This window comes from Mytilus edulis, chromosome 5 (assembly GCF_963676685.1).
Source record: "Mytilus edulis chromosome 5, xbMytEdul2.2, whole genome shotgun sequence".
Classification (NCBI taxonomy): domain Eukaryota; kingdom Metazoa; phylum Mollusca; class Bivalvia; order Mytilida; family Mytilidae; genus Mytilus; species Mytilus edulis.
Window position 1 is genome coordinate 91,000,704 of NC_092348.1, and position 21,235 is coordinate 91,021,938.

The following is a 21,235-nucleotide window of genomic DNA, read 5'->3' on the forward strand; positions in this document are numbered from 1 at the left end:
CGCAGAATGTTTAAATTTTGGTTTAATTACATATCAAAAGATTTGGATATGTTTTTTTTTAATCTATATTCCTCATTGTTTTATTGAACTATGGTATATTTGTCTATAGTTTTCTTAACTTTTTGCTAATATGCTTAGTCTATATGCCATTTTGTGCTTCTTTGTGACATATTTTTTTTATAGTGATTACGATTATAACACAATGTTGTCTGTATCCCTATTTTTGACATTTCAAATATTATGTCTGTTTGTTTTGTTCACGCATCGTTGTCAATATAATGGAATTTGATGCAACTGTCATACAAACGAGAGGTTTAGCTAGTTATAAAACCAGGTTCAATCCACAATTTTTCTATATAAGATGAAGTCAGGAATATGATAGTTGTTATCCGTTCGTTTGATGAGTTTGGGTTTTTGATTTTGCCATTCGATTAGGGACTTTCCGTTTTGAAATTTCCTCGAAGATAATTATTTTTGTGATATCATTTTTTATTTATCTTCAAATAATTTTTAGATTCTGAAAGATTATTTTTGAATGTTTAGCTAGTCTAAACCCAGATTAAATCCATCATTTGCTACAAAATGAAATGCCTAGTGAGGAGTGTGACTGTTGTTTTCCAATCTTTTAATGTTTTGATCTTTTGATGTTGCCTTTGGAATAGAGACTTTCCACTTTGAATTTTCCTTGGAGGTCGGTATTTTTAGCTTTTTCATTTTTTCCTAGTCATAACATTTGAAACATATTTTACGTTTTAAAAAACTTCAAAAACGAGGGGCGGGACAGTCAAACCCATAGATCGAAAATGAACTGACAACGCCATGGCTAAAAAATAAAAAGACAAACAGACAAATAGTACACAATACACAACATAGAAAACTAAAGACTTAGCAACACGAACCCCACCAAAAACTGAAGGTGATCACAGGTGCTCCTCCAGATTCTGCTCCCCATGTGGCACCCGTTGTGTTGCTCATGTTAGTACAAACCCGGTGAATAGTCTAATTCAATAAGTCACATTCGGGTTGAAATGGAAAGATGATTGTAGTTACGACATGAGAGACATATCCGATATCAACTGTGAAACGGTTATTGCATAACGGTCAACCAACTCGTGATGGCGTCCGTAAAATACGAAGGGATGATTTCAACTTCACCATTTGTAACTCTTGATTTGACAAGCAATTGCTCAAAAGTTATCCAAAACAGGTGGAGAACTTAAGAAACTTAGGAAATGGATTCTCCTTTCCCTAATTTTTCCGAGTGGTAAATATTCCCTGTGAATCAATATGGCACCATGAAACATTAAAATTAAATATATTATTCAAATTTATTTGTAATCATCACTGACAATTCCAAGTACGCCACCAACTAGATGCATACCTCCTGTCACTAATATCTGTACATGATCTGCCCCATGGACCTGAGCTGGAACATTACAAGCATCCTTCAAGTTTTGGTCCCTACCATGAGATGCCCACAGAAGGGCATCATAAATACATGGAAATTTTACGACAAAGCTATCAAAATCAGAAGCAAGCTGTTTCTGTGTGCAGTCATCCGTTGAATTTGTACCCCTTGAAGATGAAGATGAAGCAGTGTAATCATTCTGTTTTGATTGGTCCACATTGTCAAGTGACTGACAATGACCCGATGATAAGTTATAGAGGTTACAATCTGCTGTCAATCCTGATTTTTTCATACCATTCTGAACTTCTGTATTTACTTCTTCAATCTCAATATTCTTTCTATTAGAACGAGAAAGTTCCTTCCATGTTTCCATAATATGCTGACATTTTTTTAGTTGGGTTTCCATAGAGAAGTTCATATTAGTAGTGTCTACAAAAAGATAGCATTCAATTGTTGACCAGATATACTTTTACAATATATACGTAATGCGGAATTATCTGAAAGAGGAAAGACTTGTTTTCTTCAAGGAAAAACTTCTTTTTAAACTTAATTTTATTAATAAAAAACAAGGAAGTAAAATAGCCTTTCAATTTTACAGTATCATCTACGCAACTACAAATGAAAACCCAACTTTATTACGTCTATATAATTCAAAATTAATTGTGTTTTTAAGATTAATAAATAGAAAACTCTGACATGGTGTTGCCATGGTCAATTCCCCTATTACATTACCTTTATTTACGTTTTAAATTTTAAATTAGTCTTTCTAGACAACTTTTTATCTACTTAAGTAAACATTCTAAAATTAATTACCATAGCTTGTACATGTTGTATACTAAATAAATATATGTTAACGACACAATAAGCTTTGCAAGTAAAAATCTAATTTGAAACATTCATAATTTTAGGTAATATATATATATATATATCTCAAGCGGACTACACTTCTAACGAACCTGTAACTACCTTTTTTCAATCTATCACATGAATTGCTCTATATCTAAGAGTGTACTCATCTTTTATCATGAAATAACATAACTGTTGACACCAAAAGGTGTTTGTCATAAAAAAAAGTGAAAATGGAATAAAAAATTGAAGTTTACTCTGACATATGATTTACAAAACTTTGAATTTTTCGAAAACCTAAGGATTTTCTTATTCCAGGCATAGATTACCTTAGCCGTATTTGGTACAGCTTTTTGGAATATTGGATCCTCAATGCTCTTCAACTTTGTACATGTTTGGCTTTATTAATATTTCGATTTGAGCGTCACTGATGAGTCTTATGTAGACGAAACGCGCGTCGGCGTACTAAATTATAATCCTGGTACTTTTGATAACTATATGAATTAGGAATCCCATGCTCTTCATTATCAATAGACAGTAATTTCCTTCCTAAGGAAAGAATTATCAAAATCAATCTCTTATTACAGGAACAGTAACAGACACTTAATAAATGTCACGTGATTTGCAAGGTGTGCTATATAAATTCAAATGACATTAAAGTAGCTTAACTCTCAACATTATCCTTACTCAATGCGTTATAAACATTAAAGAATGTCCAAACTTATTCTTGTAAGTCACATCTTAACTGCTGAGTCTTTCATTTTTATAATCTTCCATTAGATATGATTAAATAATAACTTATTCCCACCAATTTTTATTTGTCAATTTAAGTAGCAAAAAGTTATATTCTGAAATACGATCCTTTGATCTTGACACTGAATAATATACATTTGACCTATATGTCTTTGTGCATGCCGATAGATAGATGTTTAGTGGAAGTCAATGGTGCAATCTGTACCTGATACTGATGATGATGTGTACGATATGTTTGGACAAAATACTGCTGCATCAAACCCACATGACTAAAAGTTATAGATGTATAGAATTATATACAATTTAAAGTTAGTACAAAAACAGTATATTTAATAGACACACCAATTTAAAATGTTGCTGAGACATAACTTATTTTCACCATCTATATAAAAAAAAGAAGAAATTCTTCAATTGTAAACGAAAAGTAAGATGCGCATGTTTGATCAAATGAACTATAAAGTTTTATCAGATCTGGGTGGAAATGTTCGGATTGTTCTTGATTGCATGTTGTTGTATATAGTGATTATGTATAGTGCAAATTGTCATACTTTACCATGAGTGGTCTGAGAAGTCGTGTTACATCTCTATCTCCTTTTGTGTTATACAGCAAAATTTTAACCACATTCCCACTACAAAAAATAAAGATTTCATGAAAACTAAATCAATTTTATGTATAATGTCTTCAAACATTAATCTTTGCAAATTTATCATAAGCTTGAGTATGTACAATACGTTTTACAAATGTAAACAAATTTAAGAACATTTTGTTGTTTTGTTTGTGTATTTTTTTTCCTTGTATTTATTGTTTTAGTTGTTGTTTGTTTTTGCTGTATGGTTTGTTGTTGATTTCTTACTTAAAATTAGCAAAAGATTGCCGTGTGTAACCTGTCACCAATGCAGAAGTGTAGAATATATTTTTGTTTATTTTCTATATAATCCTGATACAATTTGCTTCTTTATATGTTGAAAACAAACTCAATGCCTTTGAACGGTCTGAAAGTCTGTTTGATTTGTTTGATCTCTTGATATCGTTATTGGATAAAGGATTTTCCATACGGAGTTTTCTCTGGAGTTCGCTGTTTCTTATCATTTTACTTTTTAAAAACTGCTTGATTAGCTGCTGTTGTGTACACCAATCCAGAATCAAGCATTATTTGAAATAGGTGGGGAAAAAAACTATGTCAAGGAGAGGCGAAAATTTCATAATTGGTAATTAATTGTTTTCTAATTTTTCATGTTTTTTTCATATTTCTCGATCAATATGAAAAAAATATTTCTCTTCCCTTGAGAAAAATTGATCTCGTCTGAAGTTAACGTTCCCATTTATATGACGTAATAAAAAGGCGACCATGTCTGATGACTTCACATATAAAGAACATAATTTGTTGCAAAACTTGCAAAATGGCGATATATCTCAATTCTCAATAGTTTAAATACTAGAAATTTAGAAAGATTAGCGGTTTAAATTTAGAATTAAACTATCTCAAGTGAAGAACATCTCGAAACACATTAGCATGCAGTGGTGGAATCTTTATGTATAAATGTTATATATTGGTATAACTAATGATGAGCACACGTAGGAACAAATGCTTGAAGTGATGAAAATACAAAACAATCTTCTTTGTTTTTATTGAGTAAAGCCTTTCAATTAATATTTTATCGTGTGTTTTTCTATGTTGTGATGTTATACTATTGTTTTTAAAAAAAGGGGAGAAGGTTTGGTACCATTAAAACGTTTAATCCCGCTGCCAATGTCTGCACCTATCCTAAGTCTGGAATCTGATGTACAGTAGTTTGTTTATGTAATTGATACGTGTTTCTCGTTTCTCGTTTTTTTTTTATATATATTAGACCGTAGGTTTTCCCGTTTGAATTGGTTTTACACTAATAATTTTGGGGCCCTTTATATCTTGTTGTTCGGTGTGAGCCAATGATCTGTGTTGAAGGCCGTACCTTGACCTATAATGGTTTTACTTTTAAAAATTGTCATTTGGATGGAGAGTTGTTTCATTGGCACTCACACCACATCTTCCTATATCTATTATATGACTTGAATTTCTTCAAACCTGTTTATTTTATATAGATATTATTCTTTAATAACATAACAACCCTGCTTTTCCTACTATTTTTTCTGAAACATTTGTAATGGTGGTTGGAAGGCGCCTATATCAATAATACTGCGGGGTTAATAAAACGTTCTTTTCACACAGTAGGCTGCCTTACATTTTCTACTGAAAATTTTATAGATATCGTCTTAGGAGGCGGAATACCTTCAAACCATCTATACCGTAGATTTAGTTTTAAAATATCCCTTACTTCTAGTATTATATCTTTCTGCTCTGCCTATTCTCATACAAGTTATAACACTGAGTTCCAGAAAGTCATATTTTATAAAGGTGGATCTCTTTGTGAAAGAAAATGGTATTGGACTCCCTATAGTTGGGGAAGACTTTAATGAACATTAAAAAATATTGATAGAATAAGCGCAAGTAACAATCACATAAACAATAAACCAGTATCAAGCTTGAAATCGTTATTAAAAGATAACAATCTTATTGATATTTGGCGAGTTATGAATGAAAATATACAACAGTTTACTTGGAGGAAAAAAGATAAATCTCATGCGAGTAGAATAGATCTAATATTGATTGATAGCAATTTAAGGTTCATGTGGACCCTATGGCTAAAATGGCCGTATTTTCACCTCAAAATTTACTCTGTGTACAGACAAACCTGTGCATCTGGAAACGTTTTAAGGCATAGCATGCCCTAGATAAATAGAATTCAAATGCATTGTATGATCTAGAAAATTCATAACTTAACTGGATTTTGCTGTGCACTTTTTTTTCGTCCCTGCTGAAGATGATGAAATTAACAAACAGTTGAGTTTCCTTTGATATGGTCCACTCAGGTACACAGTTTAAATCACAAATTATTGTCAGGTATCTATTGTCCATCTAATGTCCATGTCAATTAAAAACGCTCACTTTAATTATTACCTTTGGTGAAGTTCTCAAACCTGTTTCCCAACTTAGTTTATTTTGGCACCTTATGGAGGAATGAAAAAAAGTGCACTGCAAAAACTTGGTAAGTTTTTATTTTTCTTAAACATAAAACTTATTTGAAATTTATTTATCTAGGGCACGCTATGCCTGATTTTTTTTTACAGATGCACAGGTTTTTCTGTACTCAGAGTAAATTTTGAGGTCAAAATACGGCCATTTTAGCCAAAGGGTCCACATGAACCTTAAGACCTCAGATAGATACATGTAAAATTAAACCGACAACGATTTAGTATACTGATCATCTGAGCGTTTGTTTAACATTTAAAACGGGGGCGTCAGAAAAAGGTCGTGGATTTTCGAAACTAAATAACTTAGAAAATAAAGATAATCAAAGTTTAATTAACAATGTGATAACTAACTTATTAAATCAATACCAAAATAGAGATACAGACTGTCGGATTTTTTGGGATATATTAAAAGTTGAAAGAAACTACTGTAAAATATTGTAAATCAAAAGCTAAAACTAAAAGAGAAGTCACACACACCTTAGAAAAAGAATTACAGGAAAAGATGGTTGAAAGAGACCAATTAAATTTGTTAAACTCTAATTTGGATGATCGTATTAAAAATTTGAAATCAGAACGAAATAAGATTTATGACGAGAAAGCCATTGGTGCACAAATCAGAGCCAAAGAAAAATGGGTTGAATTAGGAGAAAAAAATAATACGTATTTTTTGGGACTTGAAAAGCAAAGGCAAATTAAGAAATCGATAAATAAGTTATGAGATGAAATTTTTTTTTTTAAAAGATCAAAGGAAGATTTTACATGAAATTAAAAACTACTATGAAAAATTGTTTTCATCACAAAATCCTAATGATACATAATCACAAGAATACATAAAAAATACAAAATTAGAAAATAAATTAAATGATGAAGAAAAACTATTGTGTGATGGTTCAGTTACGCTTGAGGAGTGTTCGATAAAAAGATATGAAATTAAACAAGTCTCCTGGACTTGACGGTCTAACCGTAGAATTTTACAAAACTTTTTGGGAGAAGCTTAAATATTTACTTGTTATATCATGAAGATTTTTTATTGACTTACTCGCAACGATCTAGTGTTTTATCGTTAATATTCAAATAGGGGGACCCATTAAAATTAGAAAATTAGTGACCAATTCCATTATTAAACGTCGATCTTAAAATCTTGTCCCATGTACTAGCTCAACGACTGAAAAAAGTTTTACCAAAACTCATAAACACAGATCAGTCTGGATACATAAAAAATAGATTCATTGGATTTAATTTAAGGCAAATACAGGACATTATAGATTATGCAGATATATATAATATAGAAGGGGCTATTGTTTTTGTCGATTTAAAAAAAAGCCTTTGATACTCTTGAATGGAATTTTATGTAAGATACTTTAGATCACATGGATTCAATGAATCATTCATAAATTGGGTTAAAACTTTGTATACTGATATTCAAACATGGATTATTGATAATGTGTGGATTTCAGAAATGTTTAAGAATTCAAGAGGAATTAGACCAGGGTGTCCTTTATCTGCTCTACTTTTTGTCATATCCATTGAAATATTGGCACTGAGACTTCGAAATAACGCAGATATAAAAGGATTTCAGATAAAATTTCATAGAAAAACACATTGCATCAAAGTAAGCCAATTAGCTGATGACACAACTTTATTTTTTAATGATAAAAATGATATCGAACTAGCATTGAGTGAAATCGAAATCTTCGGATCTTATTCCGGTTTAATTATAAATAAAAATAAAACAGAAGGGATATGGATAGGAAAACTCAAAAATAGTAAAGACAAAATAGCAAATATCAACTGGACAGATAAACCTGTCAAAGCTTTAGGGATTTATTTTGGACATACTAATGAAGAATGTGAGAAATTAAATTTTGAAAATAAAATAGATAAAATCGATAAAATTATTTATTCTTTGGAAAAAACGAAATCTCACTATTTTAAGGAAAATCTTGATCATCAAATCTTTGATTATACCACTCTTTACCTTTTTAGCTAGCTCATGCGTATTTCCAGAAAAATATTAAAAAGAAATAGAAAGAAAATGTTTCAAATTTATCTGGAATGACAAACCAGATAAAGTTAAAAGAAATACGATGATTGGTAGTTATGAAAACAGGGGTTTGAATATGATTGACATTGAAAGTCACTTTGAATCACTAGAAGCATGATGGATAGGTAGAATCTTAAATACAGATATGGCCAGATGGCAACTTATACCTTTAAATTATTTACAATGCTCAGGGGAAAATTACCTAGCAGTTTATATGAATATGGATTATAATAAAGTTGATCAATATCTACCATATATTCCAAAATTTTATAAAAATGTATTAAAAAGCTGGATTAAATTAGGAAGAGGATAGATAAATAAAGGCAACAGTAGTATACCGCTGTTCAAATTCATATACCAAAAACCTTTTACGAAATAAAAAAACAAATTTTTTGGGGGAATAAATACATTAAATTTAATAACAAATGTCTTTTTTCAAAAATTGGATAAAAGGTAACTTGATTTATATAACTGATATTTTAAATGAAAATGGGGAAATTTCACAAGATGTAATTTTGCAAAAAATTGAAAAAAAAATCCAACTGGATAGCTGAGTTGACATCCATAAAAAAGAAATTCCAAAAGATTGGTTACAATGTCTTACATCAGAGAATTCAACAAAAAGTATAGTCAATGTAAAAAGACAATGTTTGTCAATAAATTGTAAATATATTGACATTTCTTTTTTGTCAAATAAGTTATTATATAACAGATTAGTAAAGAAAAAAATTGTGAAACCTATTGGTACAAATGTATGGTTAAATGTATTACCATTACAGACAGAATTTCATTTGAAACCATTGTACAACTTTATTTTTTACTATTTAGAAGAAAATTGAAGATGTATCGATGGAAACTTTTACAAAGCATTTTACCTACTAAAAAGTTCTTATTTAGATGGAAGGTAACAGACAATGATTTATGTAACAAATGCTTTACTGAAGAAGATTATCAACATTACTTTATGTTATGTTCTTTTTACACGATATTCATAATTTATTGAAATATAGAAAAAGATTTCACATTGAAAGATATTGTTTTTGGCTATAAAATATCTGATAAATATTACTTTGGCTTTAACTTTCTTATTACTATTATTGGGTTTTCAATTTATGAATCCTACTATGTATCTGATCAGAAAATGAAGACTTGATGTTTTTGTCTATTCATTAGAGAATTTATAAAACGAATGTATTATTCAAAGAAATTAAAAGAAGATAAATTTTTAGTTAAATGTTAAGAAACATTTATTAGATTGATGTTTTATTTATTAATATAATAGAATTGAAATTTATATGTATTCTTCACAAGGAGATTGGACTTGTTGAAGACAATGTAACAAGCAATTGATGGAAATAAATGAATTTAAAAAAACAAAAACAAACAAAAAACACTGAGTGTCAATAAATTAAGGAATCGTATTACCTGATACTGTTTGCTTCTCTTTTGGAATGTTTGTGGAACCAATCAACACACTGCTGCAATATAACGATTGTCAAGATATCTAACCACATTGATAATTACAGAAAAAAGCTTTCCGTACAGCTTTATATGAACTAAAAATGAAGTATTTATGATTATACGCTAGAAATGATTTTTAACTAGATATATTCTAGCCAGTTTGTTTGTGAATCGTTAATACTAACAGTACCAATTTAACTGCACAAAAAACACCAATCCAACAACAAATTTCTCCTCATTGGTACTCTAGGCAAATTTGAAAAACGAAAGCCTATTACAATAAGCTAATATAATTTTTAATCCTGGTATCTATGATGAGTTAATTAATAAGAGAAAAGGATCAAAAAGATATAGCTCATGGTTGATTTGAAATCTTTCTTTCCAATTAAACCCCGTCTTTTAGATAGGATAGTAAGAGATTTAAAACGCAAGATGAATTAATCCACCATTTTTTTTCGGCAAATGCCTCCTCCAAGTCATGAATATGACAGTTAATTTTCAAATGTTCTGTTGATTGATAGAGTTTGATTTTGCAAATTTGTACTTCCCCTTTTTGTATTTGACTTTAGAGTTTTGCATTTTTGTTTTACTGTTGTTTGGTCAATCATTAGAATTCTGATAATGTCGTACCTGAATACTTTCCAGGGTATGTGCACCATCTAGATAGTATGTTAACTTGTTTTTCTTAATGGTCTGATTTCTACAAAGCCATTTACATTGGACTAAACCTTAAATTACAAAGAAGACGAAATTACAAGTACTATTTCGTTATTGCAAGTCCTCATTCAGAAAGATTTCTATTTTCTTTTACTTTTAATAAAATCTTATTCATTTAGAATTGAATAATTTCGTCTCTCGAAATTTAGAGTTTTTTTACGGAATATTTTTTAGCGTTTAGTCTATTCTGGTGTATTTGCAGCGGTTTTTCTAAACACGTGTTTTTGTTAAAGAAAAATAGTTGATCAACAGTATATCTGTGTAAATAGTCTGTTTAATTGAATATAAACTGATCATTGCAAATATTATTTTCAAGATGGGAGCTGTTTCAATCGATAGCAAACTCACTATATTACAAAAAAATGATATATCAATTTTTAAAACTGTTTCAGAAAATAAGGGAGAAAAATATTTGAGCATACCGGTGTTTATTTATGAATATTTGTAGAATGTTATTTCGATCATGATAAAGATGATAGGTAGAAAATACATCTTGTATGCAATAAAAGATTATATATAAAATGTATATGACATCCAATTAATCAAAGATGTAAAATTACCCGTAGAAAAAACAATCACTTGTCGTCAGGAAGCTGTCAATCATATGAAATAAAGATCTATGTCGAATGCACCTTGTCAACGTTAAGGTTTAGCTCAAAACCTCAGTATTGATAGGCTCATAATCAGTGCAGGCAACAAAAAAAAACCCCAGCAATAACCCACAGTGCCTCAATTTTAAAATATCTATGGTCAAATTGTGAAGTTAATTGTAGTAACTGACCATCTATCACAGATTGCATCAAAGGGAAAGACTTTGCTGCTTCTATATTAACATGTCCTTTAACAGGTTCTGCATTTGCACCATTCAATGTTTCCTCTAAAATTATTTATACAGTATAAGACTAAAATAACAATTCATAATCAAGTATTATTCTGTTTTTGTCTATTGATATCACATACATTTGCTAAAATAATTAGTCTATGTAATTCATTTTCATTTCGAATTACATGTATTAATATATGCACAAAAATTGACGAAACAATGTATCTGTAGTTCTTTTGTATGTTGAAAACTTGCACATTAAATATATCATAGCTGTCAATATAAGGTATTATAAAAAAGAAGATGTGGTATGATTGCCAATGAGACAACTATCCACAAAAGACCAAAATGACACAGATATTAAAAACTATAGGTCACCGTACGGCCTTCAACAATGAACAAAGCCCATACCGCATAGTCAGCTATAAAAGGCCCCGATAAGACTATGGAAAAAAATTCAAACGAGCAAACAAACGGCCTTATTTATGTAAAAAAAATGAAGAAATCGTGCCTCAATGTAAATCTGATAACATAAAGGATGGGCAAAACAAATCATAATGGTTTCCATGATGATGCAAGCAATGTTCAGAGCTTAATGGATAAAACAATATTTCAGATATATAGATCAGCCCTAATGATAACAGATATACCATTTAACTGTACAGGTGTCGTGTACGTTATTGCCTTTAATCAAATTGGTTAAAAAGAAAATTTCGGACTTTCCCAGTATATCAAAAAGCAATAAATTCACAAATGAACTAAATCATTCTGATAGTTTCGCTCTTCTCTCGTTTATACAACAATAAGTGTTGCGAAGACATTCCCAGCGACTTTTTATGATAATAAATTCGGAATGCATAGACAACTAGAGGCTCTAAAGAGCCTGGGTCGCTCACCTTGGTCTATGGGAATATTAAACAATGGACACAGATGGATTCATGACAAAATTGTGTTTTGGTGATGGTGATGCGTTTGTAGATCTTACTTTACTAAACATTCTTGCTGCTTACAATTATCTCTATCTATAACAGTACTTTCTGTGGAAAATGTTATTGAAAATCTTCAAATTTTAAGAAAATTGTTAAAAATTGACTATGAAGGGCAATAACTCCATAGGGGGTCAATTGACTATTTTGGTCATACTGGCTTATTTTTAGTTCTTACTTTGCTGTTTACAGTTTATCTCTATCTATAATAATATTCAAAATAATAACAAAAAAACAACAAAATTTCCTCAAAATTACCATTTCAGGGGCAGCAACCCAACAACCGATTATCCGATTCATCTGAAAATTCCAGGGCAGATAGATCGTGACCTGATCAACAATTTTACTCCCTGTCAGACTTGCTCTAAATGCTTTGGTTTTTGAGTTATAAGCCAAAAACTGCATTTTACCCCCATGTTCTATTTTTAGCCATGGCGGCCATCTGGGTTTGTTTGCCGAGTTACCGGACACATTTGTTTAACTATATACCCAAATGATGATTATGGCTAAGTTTGGTTAAATTTGGCCCAGTAGTTTCAGAGGAGAAGATTTTCTAAAAGATTAAGATTTACGAAAAATTGGTTAAAAATTGACCATAAAGGGCAATAACTCCTAAAGTGGTCAACTGACAATTTTGGTAATGCTGACTAATTTGTAGATCTTACTTTGCTGAATATTATTCCTGTTTACAGTTTATCTCTATCTATAATAATATTCAAGATAATAACCAAAAACAGCAAAATTTCCTTAAAATTACCATTTCAGGGGCAGCAACCCAACAACCGATTATCCGATTCATCTGTAAATTCCAGGGCAGATAGATCGTGACCTGATGAACAACATTACCTTGTCAGGTTTGCTCTAAATGCTTTGGTTTTTGAGTTATAAGCCAAAAACTGTATTTTACCCCTATGTTCTATTTTTAGCCATGGCGGCCATCTTGGTTTGTTGGCCGGGTCACCGGACACATTTTTTAAACTAGATACCCCAATGATAATTATGGCCAAGTTTAGTTAAATTTGGCCCAGTAGTTTCAGAGGAGAAGATTTTTGTAAAAGTTAACGCAGGACGACGACGACGACGGAAGACGACGGACGCCGGACGCCAAGTGATGAGAAAAGCTCACTTGGCCTTTCAGCTACAAATGGAGAACTTTATTTTATTTTAATAAATTTGGCAAGAATTTCCTTATCTTTCATATGAACATTGATGGTATTAACTCAATTCCTGGTTTAAATAAGCTGCCAGAATTTTATTTGAATATATTAAAAGCATGGGTAAAAAACAAAAAAATAGAGCAACCAGAAAACTTTAGAACTATTCGACAACAAGTAATCTGGGGAAATCAATTTATCAAGATTAAAAAAAAAGCCTTATATTTCAAAACTGGATAAATAGCAAAATCATATATGTAAATTGAGTATATTAAGAGTTCAGTCTGTAATATATTGAAATTTGTTCACCATTATTTGAAAGAAAATAAGTATAAAGTGTTTCGTTGGAAATTGTTACACTTTATTCTACCTTGTAAAACTTTATTAAAACAGTGGAATATCTGCAATACTTCAAATTGTAATTTTTGCAATACCACTGAATATTATGATCACATGTTTCTGAAATGTCATTTTCTTGATGACTTCTTTAGTAAAATTAAAAATCTTTTTGGAAAACTGAATATTGATAATAATATTCTAACATTGAAAAATCTAGTATTTGGTTATAAAATTAATGATGAACAATATTATGAAATAAATTATTTGATTACATTAATAATGTTTTGTATATATAAAGCTTACTACATGTCTGAACAGAAAACAGAAGCTATAAATGTTTATGCTGTATTTAAAGCAGAATTTATGTATAGTTACAAATTACAGGCAAAATGTAAGACTACACATTGTAATTGTTTCCTAGAAAAAGCTTTCAAATTGTTGAAATAATTTTTTGTTTGTTTGAGAAATATATGATCTAGCAAAAATAAATGAAAGAACTTAATTAAAGATATAAATTTTTAAAATTACACATCAGGAACTGATGAAGTAATATAAATTTTACTGTTCACCGCCACATGTTAAGATTAATATCGAGGCTATTTATATCAATTTACCGTTACAAAAAGAAGATTTGAAAAAGAAACCAGTCTTACTCTTGATCTTCTTTACACTATTGATAAATTTTGATTTAGACATACCTGTTATAATGCTATATCACATCTGTTTGTTCTATTTTTAAAGTCGCATAAACCGGTGTGACAATTTTGTTTCAAACCAGGAAGTTATTCGATAGAAAAACAATGCACACGTTAACGGAGAAAATATGGAAAGTTTCCGGAAACTATACTCAAAAATCATTTATATTGCTAGATGATATCCAAATAGTATTTTTTCCTATTTATATGTATAGGTAAACAAATAAATCTCGCTGATATTTACTTGTTTATTATTTCATTGCTGATTATTTTATAACTTAGCTGTTAGATTATAATACTAATGTTGATTTAATATATTGATGCTTACCAGAAAAAAACCCTGGATTTCTGGTATTAACAAACAGGGACTCTTCACTGGTATGCTGGACTGGTGAGGTATATTGTTAACAGCGGAAAGTGCAATTTGTTGTTGAATAAAAATAATAAAAAAAAGATAATGTATAGGTTTAAAAAAACAAAAAAAACAAATGGAGAACTTTATTTTTAAACTCTTATCCTGGTAACTATGATGAGTTGATTTCAAATTTAATGTTATTAAAAATTAATAGTCAATGTAATAGAAATATATGGCTAAATCCAAGTATAGAAAGTAATGCAAAAAAATGAATGCAACTCATGAACAAACAGCACCAATTAATGCGCTACATGATTCGTGATTTAATCGGTGGTCGGTGACTCTTTGTCTATATTTGATCTATAAACATATGTTATCATAACATACATTTATATACATAAACGTTAACAATTTTAATTTTTACTGCACCAGATGATTATATGTTTCTTCGATGAGGCTTGAGGCAAAAAATATTTGAGAATCTAAATTTTATTTCAAGTTGAAGAGCTGACAAAAGAATAGTCAAATTCGTCAAATTATCACTCACAGATAACATCATAGGCTGGCCGTTCTCATTTCAAAACAGGTACCTATACATATATAATTATTATATAAACTTTTCATGCAAAAAGTTTTTTTTTACTACAACTGTCTTGTTTTCTTTCAATCGATTTATTATTTTTGAACAGCGGTATACAACTGTTGTCTTAATGTATGCGCAATTACGCGATATAAGTAAAACTCACTAAGGTAACTTCACTAACGATTTATTATCACCTTGTATAGCTCCCTGAGTTTCCATCCACGTCCTTGTCAGCTGTAATGCCAGTGAAGCATTGACTTTCTGAGTTTCCATCCACGTCCTTGTCAGCTGTAATGCCAGTGAAGCATTGACTTTCTGAGTTTCCATCCACGTCCTTGTCAGCTGTAATGCCAGTGAAGCATTGACTTTCTGCATTTTTCCTGCTATACCCAGCTTAAACCTCTCACCTGGTCTGTGGTAGGAATTAAACTCCGGAACAACTTGAAGATGGCACTGCAAAATTAAAGTTGCTGCGTTTCAAATCTTTTGCTCGGTGTTTTTTCTGAGAATTTACTATGACTGTACCTTAATATACGTATGGCAGTATCAACAAATTTATTCAGGTAGAAATGCATTTTTGTGAACATTGGATTAACGCTTTAAGTTACTTTTAGCGGCAGATTATGCTTAATATCTTAATTGTCATTCGTCATATTTTGAGCAATCGTTAGAATCAAACTTTGTAATAAGAATGTTTTCCGTTAACATTTTTTAAATCAAAATATATAACTGTAATTCTTCTGCAGATTAACCCCAATTCCTAACCTCTTTAATGGTACACAAGTCTTCTAATGTTACAATTACACATAAAACAAAATGTAGTGGAGAATGTAAATAACCCACAACATACATTAACAAAGAAAGATCAAGAACATCTGTGCTGCCATAGTAGTTATTATTATTGCATGTCCTATAATTCCGGAAAAGTATGGTATAAGGAGAAAAATAAAATTAGAATTCAAACCATTTTTGTATCTTCTTTTCCAGTTTGAGGACAAGGAGAATAGCACCAAATGTTAGGTTGAAATATATAAATTGGAATTTAAAACATTAACCTGGTACATTTAAGAAGATAAACCTGTATCACCTGGTGCAAGAAGGTATGTGTCAAAAAACTTATAACTTGTACAAAAACCCTGTACAAATTATAATTTGTACAAACTTACATCTTGTACACAATGTATACATGATAGAATGTAAACCTTTTGCAATAGTTAACTCTGTTGTTTCCCAATCAGCATCCATATGTAATACATTGAGGGAGACACCTAAAATGGTACCTTAAATACGTCAGTATACATGATATTAACTGCTTGTTACCAGCTTCATTACTATTCATGCAAACTTTTTACAAAATATTTTTTTCTTTAGACCATTTAACATCAAAAAATACTAACCTCCTTTTCCTTTGCTCTTTCATACAGAACTTTAAGTGCTTCAGGACACTGTGGGGATGTGTATGCTGGGACACCATACTACAGTGAAGTAAACATTAAGAATAAACCCCAATGATGTATATTATTCATTATATATGTATTTTACTATCGAATTGTATACAGTGTGTGTGACCTTTGTTATCCGACACAATGTTTACAAAATATTAAAGAACTAGTAATCTTGGTTAATACTTAAAATTAGATGAGAAACTACGCTGCTTACTTTTAACAATTTTATGAATTTCATACTCTGCGTTATACTTAAAATTGTATTATATGAGATGGATTTAGGAGTTAACTGTATTGTATTTTAAGCTCCGACGGCATCAATTGGGGATTTGATGGTCGCAAATTAAGTTTACTGGCGACGCGTTTCATTTACTTAGATATATTATAGCGCTTTCACATTTGGCATCTGTCGTTTCCGTACACATCAGTTTACAAACTAGAATTAGCTGTGGTCCGCATCTCCGAATCTCCAGCAGAGTTGTTCCTGCTACAGTTTGTTGCATGTTCCGATAGACAAAAATATGTCAATAAAACTACATGTTTACTTCATCAAAAAACAGTAATGGTATGATATTCCGATTTTGCTGCTTATTGAGCAAATAATTAATGATAAAGTGAACAATGTTTCGAATAAAAAAGAAAGATGTTTCAAAAATATTTTTTAAATCTAGAAATTTTTTAAACAGAACTTACTTTGAAAATACCAGCTTTATGCCATGCAATCTTCTCAATAGTGTTCCCCAAATTAGAAACATGATCAATTCCAAGGGAAGTAACTCCACAAACTACTGGTGTCCTCACCATATTAGTATAATCATACTGGCCTCCGATACCAACTTCTATGATAGCTACATCTGTCTCTTCGTGCAGAAAAGTGTAGTAAGCCATTAGGGTAAGGAAAGCAAAGTATGCTGGCATAGAACCATTATTTTGTTCCTGTAAAGAAAAACAAAAAAAACTAGAGAGCATATTGGTAGTGTTATACTAAATGTTATCTATTATTTTAAAATTAATAACTTATTACTGGTAATTGGTTACACAAGAGTCTTCATAGCTTCAATTTACATGCAAAATAAATTTTTATATATTACTATATAAAAACAAGAACTGTCTTTAAAAAAGATATCCGACGTATTTAAATTTGAGTATATGTTTAAAACTATCATTTCGAGTTACCATTTAAATAACGTTTTCTCTGTGTTCAGTATTCTCGGTCCTCGTATCTTTCTGTTTACATTCACCAAAACCCCGCGGAAATCTCACATGCGTAGGTGCGTTCTAAAAGTCATGTACGTTCGTACAACAAAGTTTACATTAAAAATTATACAATTTCCCCGAACAGCTGTCATGGATGCAAAGCGCTATTGGAGAAACAATTATTTAATAAAAATATAAATCTTTGTAAGATCACAAATCACCAACTGATAAATGAAAAAGCAACATTAAAGTCGAGGGTAACTCTCAACGCACCTCCGCCTTAAAATTGTATATGCATAAAATAATTAAGAGGAATAACAATACCTCTGGATTCCATTTTTAATGAAACTAATTCAAGAATGAGTAAAAACAAGAAAGGATTAAAAATACAAATTACAAAAGAACAAAAGGTCACTTCAGGTTCCTTTTGAATTCACTTATGTACATTATGTAAACAGAAGGAAAAGTCAACAAAGACAGTTCTTCCTCATAACATCAATAACTGTACTTTTTAAAATACTTTTGAAATACTAGAGTGAAAATCGGAAGAACAAGTGATAAACAATTTGTCACACTGCCAAACTTTCTGTCATTTTGTAGTTACGAAAGAAATGTGAACCAAAAACTACACATATGACTTTCGTGTAGTCACATTATACAAACTAAACCGATTTTGATAAACAAAGGGCCATTCAGTTTGACACATATTTGAGGCAAGACTTTACTCTTTAAAAGTGTGATGTGTTTATACAAACCTTTGTAGCTTCTAGCTTGTTAAACACATCCCAGAAATAAGAGACAAATTTGTCACGAGACAGTGGCTGTCCATTTACTCGAATTCGCTCTCTTACTTCGACAAGATGAGGAGAACTGAAAAATGTTTATTTCAAGACTTCAATCAAATAGGGTGTAGTTATATGAGATTAATGTACCTGCAAACATAGTTTTTAAAATCATTCAAGTCGATATGCATTTTAAAGAAACAGACTGCTCACTAAAATCTTTTTCATGATGTTTAAGGAATGACTGGTATATTTTATTGTCTATGAAGAAATAACATAAAAAAAGTGGTGCACACTCTAAATAACCCGCCTAGCGAATTATTTTAAGGTGTAGGGCTGGGATTAAGTTATGATATCACAAAAGTGGGGTTAGATAAAAAAATAAGTCAGATAGGACGCGAGAGAGAGTAAAAGTTTAATAAAAAAATAAATCAAAATTAAACTATATGGGGGTAATTCGGGGTACTCCCACTCAGGGTCACCCAAAGGGTATCCTGTCCACAGGTACATGTGTTTCAGAGGAGAAAGTTATTGAATTAGTTTAATATGACCACGAAGACGACAGACGACGACGACGACAGACGAAGAAGACGACGGACGCCAAGTAATGGCATAAGCTCACATGGTGCCCTTAAAATTAAAAGGACACTGAAGTTTATCCTTATTTATAATATTATTTTCTCTCACTAAAGGAACAATCTAATGTTATCAAATTATAAATAAAATAAAATTATGTACCTGTAAAATCCTGTTTTGAACCCCTGATGTCGAAGAATGCTCTCGCAGTATGCACATGTTGACCCTTTACCTTTAGTTCCACTTACATGTATAACCTTTAATGTATCTATATCATCCAACTGAAATTAAAAAAAAAAAACTGATGTCCTTTTTTTTGGGCCAGGGGGTTCGGGGGAGGGGCAGGGCTGTCTCTTTTTATGACCCCGTAATATAGCCATCTATAGAAAATCATGTGTCTTTAGATATCTAAACTTGTCTATCTTGGGATTTATTCCACAAAATCATCATTTTGGAGTTATCAACAAAAATTGATCGCGTTGATCATGTGGGCATCTTACAAGAATGTTATCGTTACTAGGGAGGGTATTTCAGAAAATGTGTGTCATTAAGACGAAGCTAATTTTGTCATATTAATGGAAACCTTCATTTGGCAGATCAAACATATAACGAATGATCATAATTATCATAAATATTTTAATCAACAGGGTCACAAAACCTGTTTAACCACGCCGCATGTTTCCGACTGTCCCAAATCAGGAGCCTCAGCTTACCTTTGTTAGTCTTGTATGCTTTTTAATTTAAGTTCATTTATTTGTTTTGGAGTTTAGTGTGACGTCCAATTTCACTTTACTAGTATACATTCTTATAAAGGGTCCAAATGAGGACCACCTCCGGGTGCGGGATTTTCTCGCTACGTTGAACACCTAATTGGTGGCCTTCTGCTGTTGTCTGCTCTTTGGTCGGGTTGTTATCTGCTCTTTGGTCGGGTTGTTGTCTCTTTGGTCGGGTTATTGTCTCTCTGGTATATTGCCCATTTCCATTCTCAATGTTATATTGTCTTTTGTCAAACAAATTAGTTAACCATATCTATTGATCCCAGTTAATATGAGTTGAGGCATATTTATTTTGCGAAATATATCAGTGAATAGAAAAAAAACTTTTTTTTTTAATGCATCTTTCGACTTGTATTGATAATCGGTACAATATGCATGTTTACCCAGAAATGTAATAAACATTGGTTGATGTCATCTGAAAAAGTATGTTTTGAAAATGCATGATTTTTTCGAGAATAACATATTGCCCTTTTCAAATCATTTTGACATTTTTAAAAACAGTGAGAGAGCTTTCACATGTTTATATCTTTATTGTTTGTTATTTGTATGGAGAGTTGTCTCATTGGCACTCACACCACATCTTCCTATATCTACTGATTTCTAATGCCAGATTTCCTATTATAGTATTAATTTTTGTTGTTGTGTAAAAGTATAGATAACTAATTCTAAATCTACGTACGGCTATTCCTACTCTGGATGCCCATTTAATAATGTTTGACACATACATAGGTGCATTTTTATCACGTGCTTGGTGGATCTTTTCTAGAATCTGTTCATTGCTCTGCAATGAATTTAAAGTCTGAACGCATTCCTACCAAAAAAAATCAAATAAATCAGAAGATATAATGTACAGTTGCAAGGAAAATAAAATAAGTTATCATTTCTATTACCACAACCGCTTTCACAAAACTGCACTTAAATTGTCAGCAAAACGTAAAATATAATGAAAATAAGATGAATTTGACCTTACGCGACTCTCAAGAAGATCAGTGTTTCACAAATTTTATAGAATGAACAGAACATTGCATTGGTTCTATACAAGGCAAACATGTATTTATGTCACGAGATAGAGCCTCTTTCATGCACGGGTATAATACGAACAGTCTTCAATTTTATTGATATAACAGCTCTTATTCTGATTATAAATTGTCCACCTGCGTGTCTGAGGTGTACATTCTGTGTAAGGTTTATCTATAATGATACCTTTGTATACGTAGCGATT

At 31.0% G+C, this 21,235-nt stretch overlaps 1 protein-coding gene across 1 annotated transcript in view; it reads right to left on the reverse strand.

Annotated features, from left to right (window-relative positions):
- Positions 1-1,309: 1,309 nt before the first annotated feature.
- LOC139524799 (folylpolyglutamate synthase, mitochondrial-like) overlaps positions 1,310-21,235 on the reverse strand; it is a 28,035-nt gene continuing 8,109 nt past the window's right edge. Inside the window, exons 2-13 of the mRNA XM_071319884.1 lie at positions 20,693-20,824; positions 19,400-19,518; positions 18,635-18,749; positions 17,376-17,618; positions 16,635-16,712; positions 15,432-15,690; positions 11,084-11,179; positions 10,216-10,313; positions 9,550-9,602; positions 3,561-3,636; positions 3,213-3,276; positions 1,310-1,837 (exon numbers count right to left, since the gene is read on the reverse strand). Coding sequence (XP_071175985.1) covers positions 1,329-1,837; positions 3,213-3,276; positions 3,561-3,636; positions 9,550-9,602; positions 10,216-10,313; positions 11,084-11,179; positions 15,432-15,690; positions 16,635-16,712; positions 17,376-17,618; positions 18,635-18,749; positions 19,400-19,518; positions 20,693-20,824 — 1,842 coding nt within the window. The 3' untranslated portion in view covers positions 1,310-1,328. The remainder of the gene's footprint in view (positions 1,838-3,212; positions 3,277-3,560; positions 3,637-9,549; positions 9,603-10,215; positions 10,314-11,083; positions 11,180-15,431; positions 15,691-16,634; positions 16,713-17,375; positions 17,619-18,634; positions 18,750-19,399; positions 19,519-20,692; positions 20,825-21,235) is intronic.